We start from the raw sequence: 21,034 nt of genomic DNA, 5'->3' as shown, positions 1-21,034 counted from the left end.
TCTAAATCAAACACCGGCTCCAAGGTTTGCTCTTAACTCCCAAGGCTGTTAGTTGACACACAAATATACAGACACACTATTTGCAGGCAAATATTCCCAAATCATACCGTTGTAGAAACAAAGCAATTTTTTTGGTCAAAATATTATTTGATTCTTGAAAAGTCAGATCAGGTTCAGGCCTATCTCAGGCCCTAACAACTTTTTGGTACAAGAAAAATTCAATACAAGCATACTGATGTGTCAACCCTGCCCATCTTATTTTGTGACCCCTGTTTAAAGATTTTTAAGGGTGAAATTTTTCTCTGTTGTACCTAGCCCATTGAAATGAGTGGAATTAGTCCTGCTGTACCCTAGTGCAACAGAGTAGAGTTTTCCCCTATCAGAAGACTCATTGACAGGTAGTAGCAGTTGCTTCTCTCCAAACAGTGGAGGAGCTTGCAACATTGGTATGCAATCTTCCTGCAGAGATATGTTTATGAAAGATTGTGATTTGGAGACACTCCCTCATAATGGCTAGTGTTGTGAGTGTGGGAATTTGGAGATTAGCTCTGTAGGCAGGGGTTTGGAACATTGCATGACTGTGTGCAGCAGTTCACCAGAGATGTTCTCCAGTTTGTTTTATTAAAGTTTTATTCCTTTCTCATTCACTGGTTTATTTAGTAAACCCCAAGATTGTTACACCTCCGACGTCGTCTTTTATGAAAAAGGGTAGTGCCTTTTACTTTGTCCTGTCTTCCTTATAACAAGTCTTAATTAGGATGCTCCCCTCCCCCACCATCTGACCTAAGATCTCGGTGTGGATGGAAATTCTCTGGCACACTTTTCACATCCAGAGGGCACTGAAGGCCTAGTTGTTCTGGATGCAGCAGCTTAGAAAGTCCCATTTCCTCTTCATTCTCTAATAAGGTCCCCACTAAAAGATGAAAAAGCCTCGTCAGCCATCCTTTCCTGCACTGACCTTTTCCTGCATTTGGCTTACCTTGCAGCTTGGCAATTCTTCCTTGCCCAATCAAATTTAAGGCTAATTTCCTTAGAGTCATGGCCACTTCTGAGGTTGAGAGAGGAGAAGCCTTCCTGATTGAATTCAGCTAAGCAGCCATCTGAGCTCTGTCAACACCTTCTCCAAGTGCTACCACTGGATTTGTTCGTACCAAGGGATGTAGTGTTTGTCAAGAGTGCTCCAAGGAGTCATTTGCTGCAGCCTTAAGGGTGCAATCCTTGGGGAAAGAATTGGCATTCTCTTGGCAGTTCATAATTCCTCCTGAAGTTACTATCTAGTCAGTTCATGTCTGACATACTATACTTAATACAGCCAAATCAAGTGAGCTTCATTCACAAAAGGTTCCTGGTTGACACTATTTATTTTTATCTATTTCTTTTAATTTCTAATAAGCTCACTTCCATAATAAAAAGAAATGAGTCAAATCAACAGTGCAAACGAGTACCCCATCATGCTGTAGAACCTCAGTTTCTCTTGCCATCCCCCTGGCCAAACACCTGGGAAAATGGATAGGCTTTGTATTGTGCCCTGAAGGTCAACAATTTTAGAGCCTTTCAAAGAATGCCTGTACACAAACTTCTGAATTGAATTAGTTTGCTGGATGCAACTTTCTGATTGGACACTGAAAAAAAGGTTAGACCAGATAGAACAGTTGTACTTGGAAAAGGGATGATTCAGTCAGTTTTATTTCCTAAAAAAAATAAATAAAAAAGACTGTACACTAATCCAAGGGCAGTGGTGGAAAATAACATCCTTTTCTTAGATGGTTTTAGCCTTGCACACCAGAGATTCTTGCTCTTGCCACTTTTTTATTGGCGTGTAAGAGAGTGTAAAGAGTTTCTTCTTGTCCCACCCTGTTACTTGATGCTGGAATTCTGCCAGGAGCTGCAGGTAAATGTGTGCTGTCTCATTGGGGCAGGTCTGGCTTGTTAGACTTTACCCTGCTGGAGGTGTGGTGGTAGCCCTCTGACAGTAAGAGGTAGCGTATGGAACAGAGCCCTTGAAGCTCTGGCTCAGGTTTGTGTACAGTAACTCCTCACTTAACGTTGTAGTTATGTTCCTGAAAAATGCAACTTTAAGCAAAACGATGTTAAGCAAATCCAATTTCCCCATAAGAATTAATGTAAATGAGGGGGTTAGGTTCCTGGGAAAAAAAATTTCACCAGACAAAAGACTGTATTATAACTATATATCTATATCTATATATACACACAGTATAAGTTTTAAACAAACAATGTAATACTGGTACACAGTGATGATGATTGTGAATCTTGGTTGGGCTGGAGGAGTCAGAGGGTGGGATATTTCCCTTACTGCTAAATCATGAACTAGCAATTGGCTGAGCCCTCAAGGGTTAACTCTCTCACTCTGCAAGGCAGCAAGAGTGAAGGGAGATATGCGCATTTCCCTTAAGTACTGTTGCTTTGTTAATTAGATCAGTTTGCTGAGACTGCAGCCCTGGTGTGTCCCCCCTGCTCTATTGAAGCAGGTAAGCGGGGTGCAGGAGCAGAGGGGAAGGGGACACCCTGACATTAGCCCCCCTCTTTCTTCCCTCCCCCCTGGCACAGCAAGCAGGAGTCTCAGGGAACTTAGGGGAGTGGGGAGCTGATAGGGCGAGCTGATTGGGGGCTGCCAGTCCACCCTGGTTCCAAGCCCCTACCAGCTAGCTGCAACAGGCTGCTCTTCCTGCAAGCAGTAGACAAAGCAGGCCACTGCCAAACAACGTTAGAAGGGAGCATTGCACAACTTTAAACGAGCATGCTCCCTACTTGATCAGCAATGTAACAACGACCGGGATGACTTTAAGTGAGGAGTTACTGTAGTTATTTTGAAATGATCTTCTTTTTTTTAATATAACAAAACCCCAGGGAGTGCATATCTTTTGTTTGTAGCGGTGTGGGGGCTCCATATGGTATCTTTATAACCACAGAAAATTAAAAATGATGAGGATTCCAAAATTTTGTTCTTTCAATAAGGCATGTTATGTCCAAGCTCTGGTTATATGCAGGTGGTAGGAGCACCTATGTATCCTAATAATTTGATAAGTAAACAACTATATGTTGTAGATGATTTTGTGCTGATTTACAGCTATTAGTTAGAACAAGTCAGGAGTAAATCAGTTGAAAAAATGGTGCTATAGCTCTCTTTTTCCTGTGTTACCTCTTATACTGCCCTGAAATAATTAAGTATCAGAGGGGTAGCCATGTTAGTCTGGATCTATAAAAGCAGCAAAGAGTCCTGTGGCACCTTATAGACTAACAGACATATAGGAGCATGAGCTTTCGTGGGTGACATGCATCCGACGAAGTGGGTATTCACCCACGAAAGCTCATGCTCTTATACGTCTGTTAGTCTATAAGGTGCCACAGTACTCTTTGCTGAAAGAATTAAGTATTGGGGTATTTGGAAAATAACCTAATGAAAGAGATTGTCACCAAGAGTTTTTCACCACTGTAAAGGAAAATTCAGAATGGTGTATGACAGTGGAAACCATTGAAACTATCATTGTGGGTTAAGATCAGTATCTTTGCAAATGAACCCAATGTCCAGCATAAATTATTAGTGTAGACAGAATTAATATTGTTTGGTTTCAAAATTGCTAACCAATACTGTGGCACAGTTGGAAGAAATAAATGAAGAAAAGGTATATGCAGTGACATGTGTTGTGCTTCCTTACTCCTCTTAGTACCCTGATGACTTATGTTGGAACAAAAAGGATGACTTTCATCCAATTATTGATAGTAATCAAAATGTGTTGATGTTGCATGCAGGATATTTGTCTGCAGAATATAGTATAGTTGCAGGGCTCCACTGTTGATCTACCTTGTTAGCAGGTGTTGGAAGCCTGTAGGGAACTGCTGATGGATTCCTGCTGACTCATTGCACTAGACAGGACTCATTAACTTCACTTTGGCTATAAGGGAGATGGAAGTGACTTTCTGAGCAAATAAAATCTAGGTTCTAGGCCCTTGGGGAGAAAGCTAAGAACCACCAAGCCTGGGGAGAAGGTTTGAGCTGGAATTTGTGATTAGTTTCTTTGTGAATGAAACCAAAACCTAAGAAATAGGAGTGTGGAGTATTTTTTAAAGCCTCCCCAAGTTTTAACTTTGTTCTCAAAATAGTTAAGAAAACATTTGTATCACATAGATGGAGCTACAAGACGATTATGATCAGATTCTGCCACCCTCACTAATGTACCATGCTCTATGAGAAGTCCCATTCATTTCAGTGGAACTACTTCCAATAAGCTTCAGGTTGGAATTCAGTGTGTCAGTTTTAACCTATAAAGTCTTAAATGGTTTGGGAGCTAATTACATGGGAGCTCATTTCTCTCCCCCATGATACACTACCATAGTTGAAAACAGCAGAGGTGCTAAAGCTGGAGGGGGACCTGCTGGCAGGGAGTTCTCTGGAAGGGAGCCTCCAGAACCCATATTTGTTAACTTTCCAGGCATGCTGCAAAACCCATATTTTCCTCCTCTTTGTTAAAGCTGTTGAAGAGGAGATGGGCTGAGTGAGACAAGTATGTTTTGTGGCAGTCCTTGTGTTTATAATGAAATTTTTAATTTTAGAGAATAAATGCCCAGAGAACTGGATGAGTTCCTGTAACAGTGTTTTTAAATTTAGAAGTAATAAATAATACCTGCATAGTAAGGTAATCTTCAGTGTGAGTAAAACTGGTAGGATTTATCCAGAAAGTGTTTGAGGGTGCCCTTTTAGGGATGAAATGAACACGTTTGAGACACACCAGGCTGACTTATAGACTACATCCTGACTATTTCTGAAAGTATATAGGGTTACAAAGCTGCCTAGAAGATGAGCATTTGTGCAGAAGTTAAAAAAGAAGTACTGTAAGTATAAACATATAGGTGGGTATATTCAGAAACTGGAGTGCATGTTTGTATGTTGATTATCTCTGCATCAGTGGTGCCATTTTAAAAAGTAACTTTCACTCAAAGCTCTCCAGGACTACAGAACTAAAAGCTGCTGCTTCTCCTAGGCCTTTAGTGACTGTCACCTTCAAGAGATAAAAGGAAAATTTGAAGATGGGGTTTTTAAGAACAAAAGCTATAATTCAAGATGGTGGATCACAGTAATTATATCTATGATTGGTGGCTCTTTTCTGAAGTGATTATGTGGTGATGGCTCTGATTTGTGCTGTGATGCTTGTCATCTCAAAACTGGCTAAGCTCACACATTGGTCAAATGCTATGCTGAGGTTTCCTGGTCCAAAAGGATTTTGTATTAACGCTTTAGATCATTGTCTTTCGAATCATTTGAAAGTGTTGTGCCACCTTTCCTAGACAATGGTGACTAGAGGGTTTTTGCTACTATTGTAATTGTGGTGATGGGGGGTGTGTGTCGTTTTGTTGTTTGTTTGTTTTTGTTTTGTTGTATTTTTTTTTACAAATAATTCAACTAAAGAGTGAAATTTTGGGGGACAAGAAGTAGCACTGTTTTCTCGGGTTCCTGTGCCTTAATCAGTTATGGAGAATTGAAGGAATTGAGGAGTTATTGCACCAAAACATGAGAAAGCAGAGAGGGAATGAATGTCCTGGGTCATCATCAGTGGTTTAGGAGAACAATGATAAGTGAGACAATTGCAAAATTAGCACCCTCTGATACTCATGCATGCCCCCTAGAATCCACTGTAGGTGACAAAAGTTGTTGCCACGTGGAGCAGCATTCCGCATGACTAAATGGAGCTCAATGTTTCCCGCCCTGATAAAAAAAGAAAGCGAAATGAAGACATTTTCTGCAGCTCATTTAGAGCAGACATACTTTTCTGAGTCCATTCAGCTTTACGCTGTAGATCTTCTGGCCCATTGGATTCAAAAGTCAAGTCTCACTTCTGGTCTGTCTTAGTACAACTAGCAAGTAAAATTCCTTAATAATTTTGTTAACATTATTACCGGTAATCATATTTAAGGTTTTGTATACTCTGAGGCACTTTAGACATGAATTATGCTACAAGGGCCCCAGAATGATTCAACGCTTCATACGTCCACATCCTTGAGTCCTGGCCAATCAGAACAGTATTCCTTGTATTGTTTTGTTCTGATATTCTTTCTCAGCATCCAAAAATTTAAATGTTTTTAAATGCTGCAAACTTATCTTTAATTGTGCATAGTGAGAAGCTAGAAGTTTTGACAACACTTAAAGGGGTGATTTTGCTTTTTGGTACTGAAGAAGGCAATTCTTTCCTTCCCTCGTTTGGAGAAGAGTAGAAATAACTCTAAATCTGAGGGGGGGTGGAGGGACTGGCATTGAGGGAAGTCTTTATTAGAATTAACTGTAAAATGCCTGCTAAAGAAGCTGAGTGAGAGTCTTAAAAGCAGACACTGGTTGGAATGCCCCTGTGGCAGTTGGAAATCTTTTTCTAACCCTGTTTTGTTATGAAAATCAGCTAGTCATACATTATATTATCTGATTCATGGACATGTTTAACTTAACTAACAGGCTTGATATGCAAGCTGTTGGACAAACGTATGTATGCGATTTGCCCATCACTATTGGATGTATGTAAATGTAACTGTCAGCTTTACTTTACAGAATCAACGGAACATTCTTTTTGAAAAATCATAATACAATCCAGGTATCTTGGATAACAGTCGCTCTCTCTGGAAGGGCCCAGTCTAACTCCCATTGGCTTTAGTGTGAATCTTTCAATTGATTTTGGTGGGAGTTGGATTGGGCCCCGTGGTAGTTTCAAGTACCGAGATGGTTGTGCTTAGCAGCATCCTGCTCACCAAGGTTGTGTGCACGCAATCATGGCAATACTAATTGTTTTCAAAAGAGATTTGAGAGATACTTCATATATGAAATTGTTTTATAAAACTAAATTCTGTTCTGTTCTGATGTGTTTGTGTTAAATATTTGGGGCATTTTTCAATATTCCTGAATATGTGAGTGAAGCATCCATCTTGGGTGGAACATAATTAACAGCATATTTCCTTTCCAAAGAATGTTTTAGCATAGTAAAACTGTAAAAAGGTAAAAGGAAATAAAAATAACTAGTGAATAGATCTGTGATCACAGCAGAAACCAACATTTTGGCACATTTCAAAACCTGTTTATATCGCATTCAGGTAAGCAAAAACCTGTCCATGTGAAGATCACATGTAGCTATAGTCCAAGCAATTATTAATTAGCCCCAGCATATCACAGCTTTTAAAATGGTTCACCTGCTGAGTATTATCATTAGAGATATGATTGTGGACTTTGAATTTAATGAAATTTAACAAAGTTTAGCAGAATGGTTACTTATTTTCTTTTCATCTAAGTTACTAATGGCTATTACTAGTAATGAATCTCCTTTGCCTAAGGTCTATCATGGATACAGAGACAAGATATTTTATGCATACCCTCAGAGACTGTACTATGCAATTTTTGTGTAATTTAAAAAAAATTATAATTTGAATTTATATTCAGTTCTCTTTGCCTATTTATTTAGTCAGTTTATCTGTGATTAGGATTATATCTGCAGATCTTTGAAACTTGAATGGCCTTACAGATTTTATCTACTCAGTATGTCAATCTACAGTACAGTATAATTTGTTAAAATAGTTTACAGTATTTAACATTCATTAGCACAGAATCCATACAATTTTTGTGTGTTGTAATAGTCTTTGTCCTGGAGGTTTAATGTTTAAAACCATGTTGAGTAATGGTATACACTACATACCACAAATATAACCGTGACTTTAAAATGTAGTAGCAATCTTAACTGTTTTAGGAGAACAGTAGCTATAAATGTGTGAATTTACCCCAGGCCCATAACCTGGGAGTCATCTTTGACTCTTCCCTTTCTCTTTGAGCTGCACATCCCAGCTATGTCCAATGTAGCCATTTCTTCCTCTATAACTTTTCTGAGATCCAAGCTCTTTCTAACCACACAGTGAAAACCCTTTTTCAGATCCACATTTCTCATCTGGATCACAGAAACCTCTCCAGCCTCCCCGATAACTACTTTGCCACCTCTAGTAATGTATATAAAACCCAATCATCTTTCTTGCCTGATCTTCTATGGCGCTCCGCTCTTTGAAGCCCTCCACTGGCTCCACCTTTTCTGCCATATCAAGTTCAACTTCATGTGCTTTCCTGCAGGACTTCTCACAGCTCTTCCCTCCATATTTATCTGCTCTTTTCTTTTACCAGCTCACCTCCCTTCCCCATCCATTTTGCATTGTGTTTCACGTCCTTGCATCACTTCTATGCTCCTCTTAGCAGCCACCTTTGTGCCTTCTTTTATGCTCCTTCCTTTGCATGTAATAGTATCTCAGATTTCATCTGTAACCTTCTCTTCCTTCAAATTCCACTTCAGTCAAGTATAGTTAAAAACCTTTGGGCAGGGGCGGCTCTAGATATTTCGCCACCCCAAGCAGGGCGGCATGCCGCGGGGGGCTCTCTGCCGGTCGCCGGGAGGGCGGCAGGCGGCTCCGATGGACCTCCCGTGGTCCGCTGGTCCCGTGGCTTTTGGTGGCACACCTGCGGGATGTCCACCAGAGCCGCCTGCCACCCTCCCGGCGACCGGCAGAGTGCCCCCCGCGGCATGCCGCTCCAAGCACGTGCTTGGCATGCTGGGGCCTGGAGCCGGCCCTGCCTTTGTGTGCCACCACAAGATCAAATAATAAATAAGAATATTAAATGCAGTGTGTTAAAGCTGTGCAATTTAAATAAAAAGGGTAGGAACTGGGAGAAGTTAGGGTTCCTAGAGCAATGTTAACTCTGCAATATTGAGCATCCTGTATATTTTCTGGCATGGCATATATTTAACAACTGAAACAGAAACCTAGAAAAGAACACTGGAAAATAGCACATATGTACAACATGGCCAAGTTAACATTGTCATGAGATGCTTAAAGCTGAACTGAAAAGTCAATTCCCTTTTACTACTATTATTTTATGAAGTATAAAATAGACTATCTCAAAGATTTTTAAAGTAATTTTTCTTTTGCCCTTTTTAATATTAATACGATCAGGTTCTCATGTTTCTGAATGTCTATTGCAATATGATAGGATCGCTTGTAGAGTGATGCCATACAAGGATATAACTTGAGCTGCAGTTCTTCCCATCGACTGATAGGTATGGGGATACTGATGATCAACAGTGTAAAAGTGGCATCTCTTTTTTCTTCAGTTCACAGTCTGGTGTGACATTAGAAGGAGGATTGGTATTGTCATCGAAGGAGAAAAGTTAGAAATTTACTGGGTTGGTCTTTTGTTTTCATTTAATTAAAGCTTAGAGTTTGTGGAATATTGCAGAAATATAGCAGAATTCGTGGAAAGATCCTAAAGTTGTGGAACCCGTGATTTTATTGCCTCAATAAGAATGGGCCTAAAATTTGTGTCATATTCAAAACCAACAGTTCTTTTGGAATATGTTCAGCTTTGACAATTTTTTTGCTGCTGATGCTGGCGGCTGGAAGCTGAAGGAGGCATATGCTGATGTTGAGTTGAGAGCTCTTCCACATTTCAAGCTACAATCAGGTGGCATTAGTGCAGAAAAATTCTTCAGAGAGACTTCCTTCCCACTATTGTAGACTCTTCAAAGGGTCAGCCTCTCAGCTTCTGTTAGTGCTGTGGATCTTTTGAGAGTCTATAAACACCCTGCCATTTGTTCACTACCTGTTCAGTGAAACAGAAGATTTCCACACACACAAAACCACCTTTGAGATAATATCAAAACCCAATATAGTTTTCTATTCCAGGGTTTGATTTCTTAATTGAAAATATATCAAACAATCCAATATTTTTATGTTTATACTTGTCTATGATAGCCACAGCATGTATTAGCTTCTCTTCCAAAATAACACTGGGATCTCTTATTCACAATATCTAAGCTTTGAGGCTGCCTTCCTTTCTCTCTGGTTACAGTAAATTAGTATTCTGCATTATCCCACAGCTTATTTTTGATCCCTGGAGTGAAAGGATTGCAAAGGCAGTACAGTCATCTCTGGATGAGGGGAGAGGAAGTGCCTCATGTCACTAGAATCACTTTGGTCAATCTAGAATCAATGTGGATGGGCTTTGAAGAGAATCCTATCCAGACTTCACTGGAGTACGGTTGTTATGACATGGAGCCTTGAAAAGGGGACCAGTGGGGGGTAGTTTGACAGAAGATCCTGCATTGAGAACCCTTGGAAAATAATATATGAACACTTTGTAGAGAGGAGGGGTTTACATTCATTAGGAACTGGGGAAACTTTTGGGATGGGGAAAGCCTATACAGGAGAGATGGGCTCCACCTAAACCAAAGTGGAACCAGACTGCTGGCACTAAACATTAAAAAGGTTGTAGAGCAGTTTTTAAACTAGGAGATGGGGGAAAGCCAACTGCTGCAGAGGAGCATGTGGATCGGACACAGACTTCTCTTAGGGGAGAGTCTGATGATAGAGAATCTCCAGGTTATAGTCAGGAGCAGAGGACGGAAGAGGATAATGTAAGGGCCGGATCAGATGATAAACAGTCACATAAAAAAGAATCTGGCACATCAGAAAAGGGCAGACAAATAAACAGGGACAAGTTTTTAAAGTGCTTGTACACAAATGCTAGAAGTCTAAATAATAAGATTGGTGAACTAGAGTGCCTTGTGATAAAGGAGGATATTGATATAATAGGCATCACAGAAACCTGGTGGACTGAGAGCAATCAATGGGACACAATCATTCCGGGGTACAAAATATATCGGAAGGACAGAACAGGTCGTGCAGGGGGAGGAGTGGCACTATACGTGAAAGAAAATGTAGATTCAAATGAAGTAAAAATCTTAAACGAATCCACATGTTCCATAGACTCTCTATGGATAGAAATTTCATGCTCTAATAAAAATATAACATTAGGGATCTATTATCGACCACCTGACCAGGACAGTAATAGTGATGATAAAATGCTAAGGGAAATTAGAGAGGCTATCAAAATTTAGAACCCAATAATAGTGGGGGATTTCAATTATCCCCATATTGACTGGGAACATTTCACTTCAGGACGAAATGCAGAGATAAAATTTCTCGATACTTTAAATGACTGCTTCATGGAGCAGCTGGTACAGGAACCCACCAGGGGAGAGGCAACTCTAGATTTAATCCTGAGTGGAGCGCAGGAGCTGGTCCAAGAGGTAACTATAGCAGGACCACTTGCAAATAGTGACCATAATAATAACATTTAACATCCCTGTGGTGGGAAGAACATCTCAACAGCCCAACACTGTGGCATTTAATTTCAAAAGGGGGAACTATACAAAAATGAGGGGGTTAGTAAAACAAAAGTTAAAAGGTACAGTGACTAAAGTGAAATCCCTGCAAGCTGCATGGGCGCTTTTTAAAGACACCATAATAGAGGCCCAACTTCAATGTATACCCCAAGAATACCCTACGAAACACAGTAAAAGAACTAAAAAAGAGCCACCGTGGCTTAACAACCATGTAAAAGAAGCAGTGAGAGATAAAAAGACTTCCTTTAAAAAGTGGAAGTCAAATCCTAGTGAGGCAAATAGAAAGGAGCATAAACACTGCCAAATTAAGTGCAAGAGTGTAATAAGAAAAGCCAAAGAGGAGTTTGAAGAACGGCTAGCCAAAAACTCCAAAGGTAATAACAAAATGTTTTTTAAGTACATCAGAAGCAGGAATCCTGCTAAACAACCAGTGGGGCCCCTTGACGATCGAAATACAAAAGGAGCGCTTAAAGACGATAAAGTCATTGCAGAGAAACTAAATGGATTCTTTGCTTCAGTCTTCACGGCTGAGGATGTTAGGGAGATTCCCAAACCTGAGCTGGCTTTTGTAGGTGACAAATCTGAGGAACTGTCACAGATTGAAGTGTCACTAGAGGAGGTTTTGAGTATCAGAGGGGTAGCCGTGTTAGTCTGGTTCTGTAGAAGTAGCAAAGAATCCTGTGGCACCTTATAGACTAACAGACGTTTTGCAGCATGAGCTTTCGTGGGTGAATACCCACTTCTACGGATGCACCCACGAAAGCTCATGCTGCAAAACGTCTGTTAGTCTATAAGGTGCCACAGGATTCTTTGCTGCTTCTATAGAGGAGGTTTTGGAATTAATTGATAAACTCAGCATTAACAAGTTACCAGGACCCAATGGCATTCACCCAAGAGTTCTGAAAGAACTCAAATGTGAAGTTGCGGAACTATTAACTAAGGTTTGTAAACTGTCCTTTAAATCGGCTTCGGTACCCAGTGACTGGAAGTTAGCTAATGTAACACCAATACTTAAAAAGGGATCTAGAGGTGATCCCGGCAATTACAGACCGGTAAGTCTAACGTCGGTACTGGGCAAATTAGTCGAAACAATAGTTAAGAATAAAATTGTCAGACACATAGAAAAACAAACTGTTGAGCAATAGTCAGCATGGTTTCTGTAAAGGGAAATCGTGTCTGACTAATCTATTATAGTTCTTTGAAGGGGTCAACAAACATGTGGACAAGGGGGATCCAGTGGACATAGTGTACTTAGATTTCCAGAAAGCCTTTGACAAGGTCCCTCACCAAAGGCTGTTACGTAAATTTAAGCTGTCATGGGATAAAAGGGAAGGTCCTTTCATGGACTGAGAACTGGTTAAAAGACGGGGAACAAAGGGTAGGAATTAATGGTAAATTCTCAGAATGGAGAGGGGTAACTAGTGGTGTTCCCCAAGGGTCAGTCCTCGGACCAATCCTATTCAATTTATTCATAAATGATCTGGAGAAAGGGGTAAACAGTGAGGTGGCAAAGTTTGCAGATGATACTAAACTACTCAAGATAGTTAAGACCAAAGCAGATTGTGAAGAACTTCAAAAAGATCTCACAAAACTAAGTGATTGGGCAACAAAATGGCAAATGAAATTTAATGTGGATAAATGTAAAGTAATGCACATTGGAAAAAATAACCCCAACTATACATACAACATGATGGGGGCTAATTTAGCTACAACGAGTCAGGAAAAAGATCTTGGAGTCATCGTGGCTAGTTCTCTGAAGATGTCCACGCAGTGTGCAGAGGCGGTCAAAAAAGCAAACAGGATGTTAGGAATCATTAAAAAGGGGATAGAGAATAAGACTGAGAGTATATTATTGCCCTTATATAAATCCATGGTACGCCCAGATCTTGAATACTGTGTACAGATGTGGTCTCCTCAACTCAAAAAAGATATTCTAGCACTAGAAATGGTTCAGAAAAGGGCAACTAAAATGATTAGGGGTTTGGAGAGGGTCCCATATGAGGAAAGATTAAAGAGGCTAGGTCTCTTCAACTTGGAAAAGAGGAGACTAAGGGGGGATATGATAGAGGTATATAAAATCATGAGTGATGTTGAGAAAGTGGATAAGGAAAAGTTATTTACTTATTCCCATAATATAAGAACTAGGGGTCACCAAATGAAATTAATAGGCAGCAGGTTTAAAACAAATAAAAGGAAGTTCTTCTTCACGCAGCACACAGTCAACTTGTGGAACTCCTTACCTGAGAAGGTTGTGAAGGCTAGGACTATAACAGTGTTTAAAAGAGAACTGGATAAATTCATGGTGGTGAAGTCCATAAATGGCTATTAGCCAGCATGGATAAAGAATAGTGTCTCTAGCCTCTGTTCGTCAGAGGATGGAGATGGATGGCAGGAGAGAGATCACTTGATCATTGCCTGTTAGGTTCACTCCCTCTGGGGCACCTGGCATTGGCCACTGTCGGTAGACAGATACTGGGCTAGATGGACCTTTGGTCTGACCCGGTACAGCCATTCTTATGTTCTTTAGAGCTCTATTTATTAGCACTTTTAACAGAGGGAGGAGGAGGAGAATAACCAGGGTATAGTTGTGCCTGCATATTACATTTGCAAGCATGTTAAAAAGCATTTGTGTGCAGCTCTTAAATAGACTTCAGGTCAGGAAATATTGTTAAACATTGCAACAACAATTTTCTACTACTAAGTTATCAAGATAGTTTTGGAACAATTGGTATGGAGGCCAAGGGAGCTTCTTCATTTTAAGTCTTGTTCATCCCATGGCAATGATTCCTATATATTCTGTATAGCTAAAGGCCTCATAAATGATGTTGGAAAGGCATATATCTGCAAACACTCATGGTAAAAAGATACACCATTAACTGTATTTGCTTCCATGTCATTCTCATTTTCTGATATTCAATACTGAGCGTATTGTATACCCGGGATGTAAAGACTATCCATCAGTTGTTTTTTCTATTATTTCTGCCATTTGCCATAAAATCGATCACTATGAAAATAGAAAAGTTTGAAAATGTGACATTCTAGTAGGGGAATATTGTATTTATTCAGTCTTTTCCAGGAGATAAGGCTAAGCAGAAATGATTATGACAACAATCTGTATCTTCAGATAATTGAAACATTTAGAAATCTGTTCTATGCTAACTGAATAGAGAGATGATTTGTACCTCCCAACACTTGTGGCCCTGAGTAAGTGTATGAACAATATAATCATGGGCAGTAGAACTGGAAAAGGCCTATTATTTCATCTAAACCATTCCCTTGCCAGTGTGGGAGCGATCCTTGAATACATCTTCTGAATGCTTTTTACACTATATAGAAATACAGTTTTACATCTACTTCATTCCCTTCTTTCACTAATTAAGCATGCAGGTCCTGATGGTCCTGCTTTGAGCAGGGGGTTGGACTAGATGACCTCATGAGGTCCCTTCCAACCCTAATATTCTATGATTCTATGATCATAATGATGTCATCTGGTCTTAAAAGCTATGGCATGTACTTAACTTTAAGCATGAGTAATCTCATTAGTTTCAATGAGACTGCACATGTGCCTAAACGCCATGCTAGATAGGGACTTTAAAATTTATCAAGCACAAACTCTGCCTTTCTCTAGCCCCTTCAGTCCTCTCTTATTCATTTACTTGTATTTTGCCAATCCCTGAAACTCTTTCACACCACGCCCATTTGCTGCAATCCACTTTGAAAACCTCCTAGTATTCTGCACCTCCTCTTCATACCCTGTATGTGTGCATACATGTGCCTATATACATAGATGGGCCAAATTTTCATTGATGCTAAAGCCCCTTTGTCAAAGTGTCATAAATGAAAATGTGGTCCCCATATGAATGTATGTACGTAGAGGGGAGGAGCTGAAACCACTAATGTATGTAAAATTACAAAATCTATATCTGAGTTTTGTGAATTTACAGGCAATTGTGTTATATCAGTTTTTACTTACAGGAACAAGTATTAAAGTATCTACATTCTAAAACAATAGCATCTGTATCTAAATCATATATGTTCCCTTGCCAGTAATATTTATTTTGATGTGTTTTTCATTTAATTTTGTTTCATATTTTTATTAGGATGTGTTTGGCTGTTTTTCTGTACCTTCTTATTTGCCTATGCTATTTTGTAGATTGAATCTTGAAGAAGAATTAGATCAGATGAAAGTACGTAGATCTATGGATAAGGCTACAATACAAGAACTGAATCTGTGTCTGCAACAAGAAAGGGAAGGTAAAAAAATTAGAATTATATAATATTTGATTAGACAGAAAATATTTTATTTGATGGGGTTTCTTTTCTCTCAATATTTTTTTTAATTTCTGATTTGGAATTCTGCCAACACACACACATATGTTCTTTTTTTAAATGTACAGTTACATTTTTTTAGTTCTCTACATGATTCATAAACTAGTAATCATTCATTCTAGAAGGAAATAGTTTTCCAAAACTTTGTATCCTGAGAATTCAAGATGACCGGTGCAGTGTCCAGATACAAATGTTATAAAATCTGCAATATAAGATTTAGAATTTTTATGGCATCCCAATAACCAAATTAATTTAGCCAGGAACCAAAATGGTGGAAATATATGAAAATGATTCCCACAAGATTGCTTCTGTTTCTGTATCCTTGCCACCTCACTGTTCCTATACTCATCCACCTACTTTCACCCTCTGCTTTACTTGAAATGTCTGGGGACTACACCGAGGTTCAAGAGAACTCATTTTAGTTGGACAGTCACTGCTTTTCTAGAAGGTTCCTGAAGCTCAGCAGAACCAGTGGGGATATCCCACAGGTCTCAGTGTGAAGAAGCCCCATTTTGGGGAACTGCAGTATTAGTGAGTAGCCTTATCCATTTTTCCTTTTTGTCTGCTGATGGCTGCTTTCCATTTCTATTTTTGCAGAAATGTTGGCCAGGTTGGTAAAACAAAATAAAGTAATATTTTTTTAAAAGCGTATATTTTACAACCAGGCACCCAGTTCCAAAAAAATCTGTGAAAGCATCCAGCTGCTAAAAATGGCAAGTGGCTGGATTCTCACCTGCTTTCTAGTTCCTATTTTCATCAAAACAGACAGGGTGGATTGATTTAAATCAAGGCGATTTAAATTGCTAAGTGGAAAGCTCGAATTAAATAATTGATTTTAATCAACTTTTCCATTTCTATTTCAGTTATTTTCTAAAGAAAGATGCATTCTCATTGGTTGATATAACTATTAGTTGTAAATCAACATAATTTAAATAGAGCCTTTACATTCGATTTGATACATCATTTTGCTACTTAGGAGGCTACACCATAACTATATACATTTATTTAAGCAATTATATAGCTTAATATTTACAGATTCTTATTTATTTTACATTTTTAGTATGTTAGAAAATGATGAATGATATATTGCTTACTTACTAGATAATTAACTTTTTGCTCATGATTATTGTATAGAAAAGCAGCCATTACTTCCAAGTTTTTGAAAGAGACTCATGGATTCAGTGTATTTACTTTCTATTTAAATGTTTTAAAAGATTATAATAAATTTAGGCTTTAATATATTTTGTATTAAATTCATATGTCATTTTAAACAGGTTGATTTTTCAAAAGAAAACTAAGCAAAATCAAATCTTTTTGAAATAAAAAATCTTTTTTTTAAAAGAGAGCTTTTAAAAATCATCAATTTTTATCTACCCTGAAAACACGTATTGAACTGGAGGAAACAATGTAAGGATTTAAAATACTGATTTAAAAATCACTCACCTTGTTTTTTCTAGTTTAGTCCACCTTCAAACAGAACCAGGAATGGAAAGGCAGCTAGCAGCTAGGAGTGAGCTGGCTGACTGCTGAACAATAACAGTGTCACTTCCTAAAAAAATTCAGACCTCGGGAATCGTAAAGGCTTCTAAAGTATTTAGTACTTGAATGCTTAAAAGAACCCCAAATCTTTACAGAATAAAACGTCTTTATTTTATGAAATATATATTCCTCTCTCCTTAAAGAAAATTATACACAAATTTCAGGCTATGCAAATACATTGGTCACTTGCATGTCTAAGGTGATTGAAAACAAAAGATTAAACACAGTTGAGTTGTGTGAGTATCCAGTTTAATTGCATTTCCTATCAATTGTTGTTGCTTACCTGAACACTATAAATATTAATATTTTTTTCTAGAGATAAGTAGCTGGCTTAAATCCCAGGATATATTTTAAGTGAAAAGTCTCATTAGTGTGTCAGACTGAATTTATTACAGCCTTGTGAAGGTAATGTTTACCAGTCCAGTCTCAAAAATGACACACTCATCCACACTACAATGATGAGCTGCTTCTCTTGTGCTCCTCCTGCACACTTTAGAAGATGCACAACAGGAGAGAACCTGGTGTAATAGACAGTTTTGCACAATGTTTTCTGGTTGAATTCCTAGGAGCTTGGAGCCATAGAAAACTTGATGTGTATAAAGTTTCCTATGCTAGCTGAACTTTCATGGTGTGATGGAGTGTACAGGATTTATAGTGACCATTGAAGGGTGGTCTCCCTACCCTACTGATGATCCTTGAAAAGGTTTTGTCAAGACAGACAATGATTGTTTTTAGTTAAAGCCCAACAAAGATTTTCAGCATTGACTAAGAGGCACAGCCATACAAGCAGAAATTAGATGCAACTAAGTCTAGTAAAGTGTAGAAATGAACCTTGTTAAAGCTTAGAACCATGAGATGGTTGTTTAGAAGTTAGGACAGAGGGCTTGAGAGATACTTGTAGATACTTCTGTTTGTTGGTTAGTTTGTTTGGGGGTCTTTTGTGTGTGTGTTTAGGGTTTAAACCACATATGGGAATTACCCACCTACATGGGGCTTTTCAGTTTTGTGTTTTGTTTGGAAAATAATCTTTTTTAAAAATTCATAACCCTGAAATCCCAGATTGGGGAGAGTGAGTGTGTGTTTCTTTTCTGGGGGGTGCACGGGGCAGTGGTGGGAAGTTGTTTTTAAGTTTAAACTTTCTAGATTCTCAGACTAGGCCCTACTACAAATTGTTCCTTGTTTTCTTCTTTTGAAAAAAGAAGGGAGTTTGCAGATCGAAAACTTAGGTGGGAGTCCTGCAGTTACAGACCTCCTCCTGTGTGCAGGACAGGAGCGCAATTTCTGGATGCGTCCTAAAGTGCGCAGAAGAGGAGCTCTGCTACCACAGAAAGATCGGCAAATAAGAGCATTATTTTTGTGTACCTTAGGAGGCGAGCTCATAGGTAGGTGTCGAATTTCCTAAGCTCCACTGGAGCAGGGAACAAAGGTATACTGTAGCGGGGTGGCTACCCGCTCCTGCCCTTTTGGGCTTTTAAACATCCCTGGGAAGGGGCTTTTTGGCTGGGCTGATTGGGGAAGTGGCTGCAGCTGGAGGCCACGCCCCAAACTGAACAGGGCTTATAAGAAGGCAGGGAAGCCAGGAGCAGTCAGTCTCTCTCTGCCTTCAGAGAGGGATGGGCCTGGCTGCTTATGAGCAGAGGTAAAGCACCTGGGTGAAGCAGGGCTGGGAACAGGCTGAGGAGCTAGGGAAGCTCCAGCCTGGAAAGCCCCAGGCTGCGGCCTAGCAAAGGGCCAAAGGTACTGGGAGTTGCAGAGGGCAGCCCAGGGGTAGGACAAAGCAGCAGGTCCAAACCCCTATTGCCTGTGATGAGTGGGCTGATACTGCAGTCTGCCCCAGGGTGTGGGGCTAGACCATGACTGTCAGTGGCCACTACTGAGGCGAAGTGGGGATAGTAGGGTGGGGGTTCCCCTGGGAGGGGGAGACCCAATGATAGTAAAAGGGGCACCGGGTCCTGGGAGGGACACGGGGCCGATAGTAAAAAGGGGGATCACCGGCCTGCAGAGGGCGCTCCGGGCTGAAAAAGAGCCAATTCCCCGGGAAAACCAGCAGGAGGCGCCGCGGCAGTGAGTGGCCCGTTTACATATACGTATTACAGCCCTACCAAATTCACGGTCCATTTTGGTCAATTTCACAGTCATGGAATTTTAAAAATCATAAATGTCATGATTTCAGCTATTTAAATCTGAAATTTCACGGTATTGTAATTGTAGGGGTCCTAACCCAAAAAGGAGCTGGGGGGGGGGCGTCTCAAGGTTATTGTAGAGGGGGTTGTGGTACTGCTACCTTTACTTCTGTGCTGCTGCTGGCAGCGGTGCTGCCTTCAGAGCTGGGCAGCTGGAGAGCGGTGGCTGCTGGCTGGGATCCCAGCTCTGAAGGCAGAGCCACCCCCAGCAGCAGCACAGAAGAATGACATGGTATGGTATTGTCACCCTTACTTCTGCACTGCTGCCAGCAGAGCTGGGCCCTCAGTCAGCAGCCACCACCCTCTGGCCGCCCAGCTCTAAAGGCAGCAGAGAGACGCAAGGGTGGCATGGTATGGTACTGCCACCCTTACTTCTGCAGTGCTGCTGGCGGGCTCTGCCTCCAGAACTGGGTGCCTGGCCAACAGCTGCCGCTTTCCAGCCACCCAGCTTTGAAGGCAGTGGAGAAGTGAGGGTGGCAATATCCCGATCCCCCTAAAATAACCTAGCAACTCCCTTTTTGGTCAGGACCCCCAATTTGAGAATCCTGGTCTCCTCCATGAAATCTATATGGTATAAGGTAAAAGCACACAAAAAAACAGATTTCACTGGGAGAAACCAGATTTCACGGTCCGTGATGCGTTTTTCATGGCTGTGAATTTGGTAGGGCCCAATGTATTAGACTTTGTTGGGTAAAATGTTACGTATTAGCATTTGGCTGCATATGTTTCCCCGGTTGGCTTCTATGACAGATAGATGTTAATCACAACCTAAATTTCACCACTTTTGAGAAAGTTTGAGGTGAACCCATTCAGTAATTTGAATGACTTAAGTCATTTTTTAAAGTGTGTGGCTGTTGTCTAGCTTTTCTCAGTGTCCCCTCAGAAATAATTCAATTTTAACCGTTAATATTTTCAACAGAAGTAGATTTAAAATAACAGCTGTAGGAGATTTTAAATTAAGGTTTTTAAATAACATTGTTGAAAAATAAGCAAATAATGATAATAAGCATTTTTCATATTGCATGTTATGTTCTTTTTTATATATATACCATGAGGCTCTAACCCTCAGTTTATCTGAAAAAATGAACACAGCTTTAACTATGGAGTCAGACAGCACCTTCAGAATAATAAATATATTTATATACCTACACCTACACACACGTGCTACAGTGATAGGAACACAATAAAAGCATGTTTAGGATCACAGAAGGTGATGTGTAACAGTTGTGTGTGCAGATTTGCACAGTAATTAAACACACAAATTAGATTACATGTTTTAGTTTTTAAAGTTCATTTGTACTCAGCTCAATCTCACTTATAAATCACTTAGGCCATGTCTACACTAGCAGGCTTACAACTTCACAGCTGTATCGGTACAGCTGTACCACTGTAAGATTGCTTGTGTAGCTGCTCTATGCCAATAGAAGAGAACTCTCCCATTGACATAATTAACCATCTCCAATGAGTGGCGGCAGTGGACATGGCACCGTACACACCAGCACTTCTTTCGGTGTAAGTGATGTCGCTCAGAGGGATGTTTTATCACATCCCTGAGCGAAATAAGTTATAGCAACAAAAATGCCAGTGTAGACATAGCCTTAGTTTAAACAGTTCATTCAGCAGAAGTAGTTCTACGAAAAAAAGCTAGCAGAAAGAGCAGCAGAAGTGAGCGAGAACAAGTACCACTGACAGAAGAGTAGTTTTAATTCTGGAGTTAGCACTCCAAAAGCAAACCATTGTAGGAGGAGAAGTTTAAAACTATTTTCTTTG

At 39.9% G+C, this 21,034-nt stretch overlaps 1 protein-coding gene across 5 annotated transcripts in view; it reads left to right on the top strand.

Annotated features, from left to right (window-relative positions):
• CNTLN (centlein) overlaps positions 1-21,034 on the top strand; it is a 268,961-nt gene that overhangs the window by 149,072 nt on the left and 98,855 nt on the right. For all 5 annotated transcript variants that reach the window (XM_045021860.1, XM_045021859.1, XM_045021864.1 and 2 more), the window contains one exon: positions 15,367-15,467. In XM_045021860.1, the coding sequence (XP_044877795.1) occupies positions 15,367-15,467 (101 nt within the window). The remainder of the gene's footprint in view (positions 1-15,366; positions 15,468-21,034) is intronic.

This window comes from Mauremys mutica, chromosome 6, assembly GCF_020497125.1.
Source record: "Mauremys mutica isolate MM-2020 ecotype Southern chromosome 6, ASM2049712v1, whole genome shotgun sequence".
Taxonomy (NCBI): domain Eukaryota; kingdom Metazoa; phylum Chordata; order Testudines; family Geoemydidae; genus Mauremys; species Mauremys mutica.
Note: the sequence above shows the minus strand (reverse complement) of the source record. Positions and strands in the feature narration are given on the sequence as shown.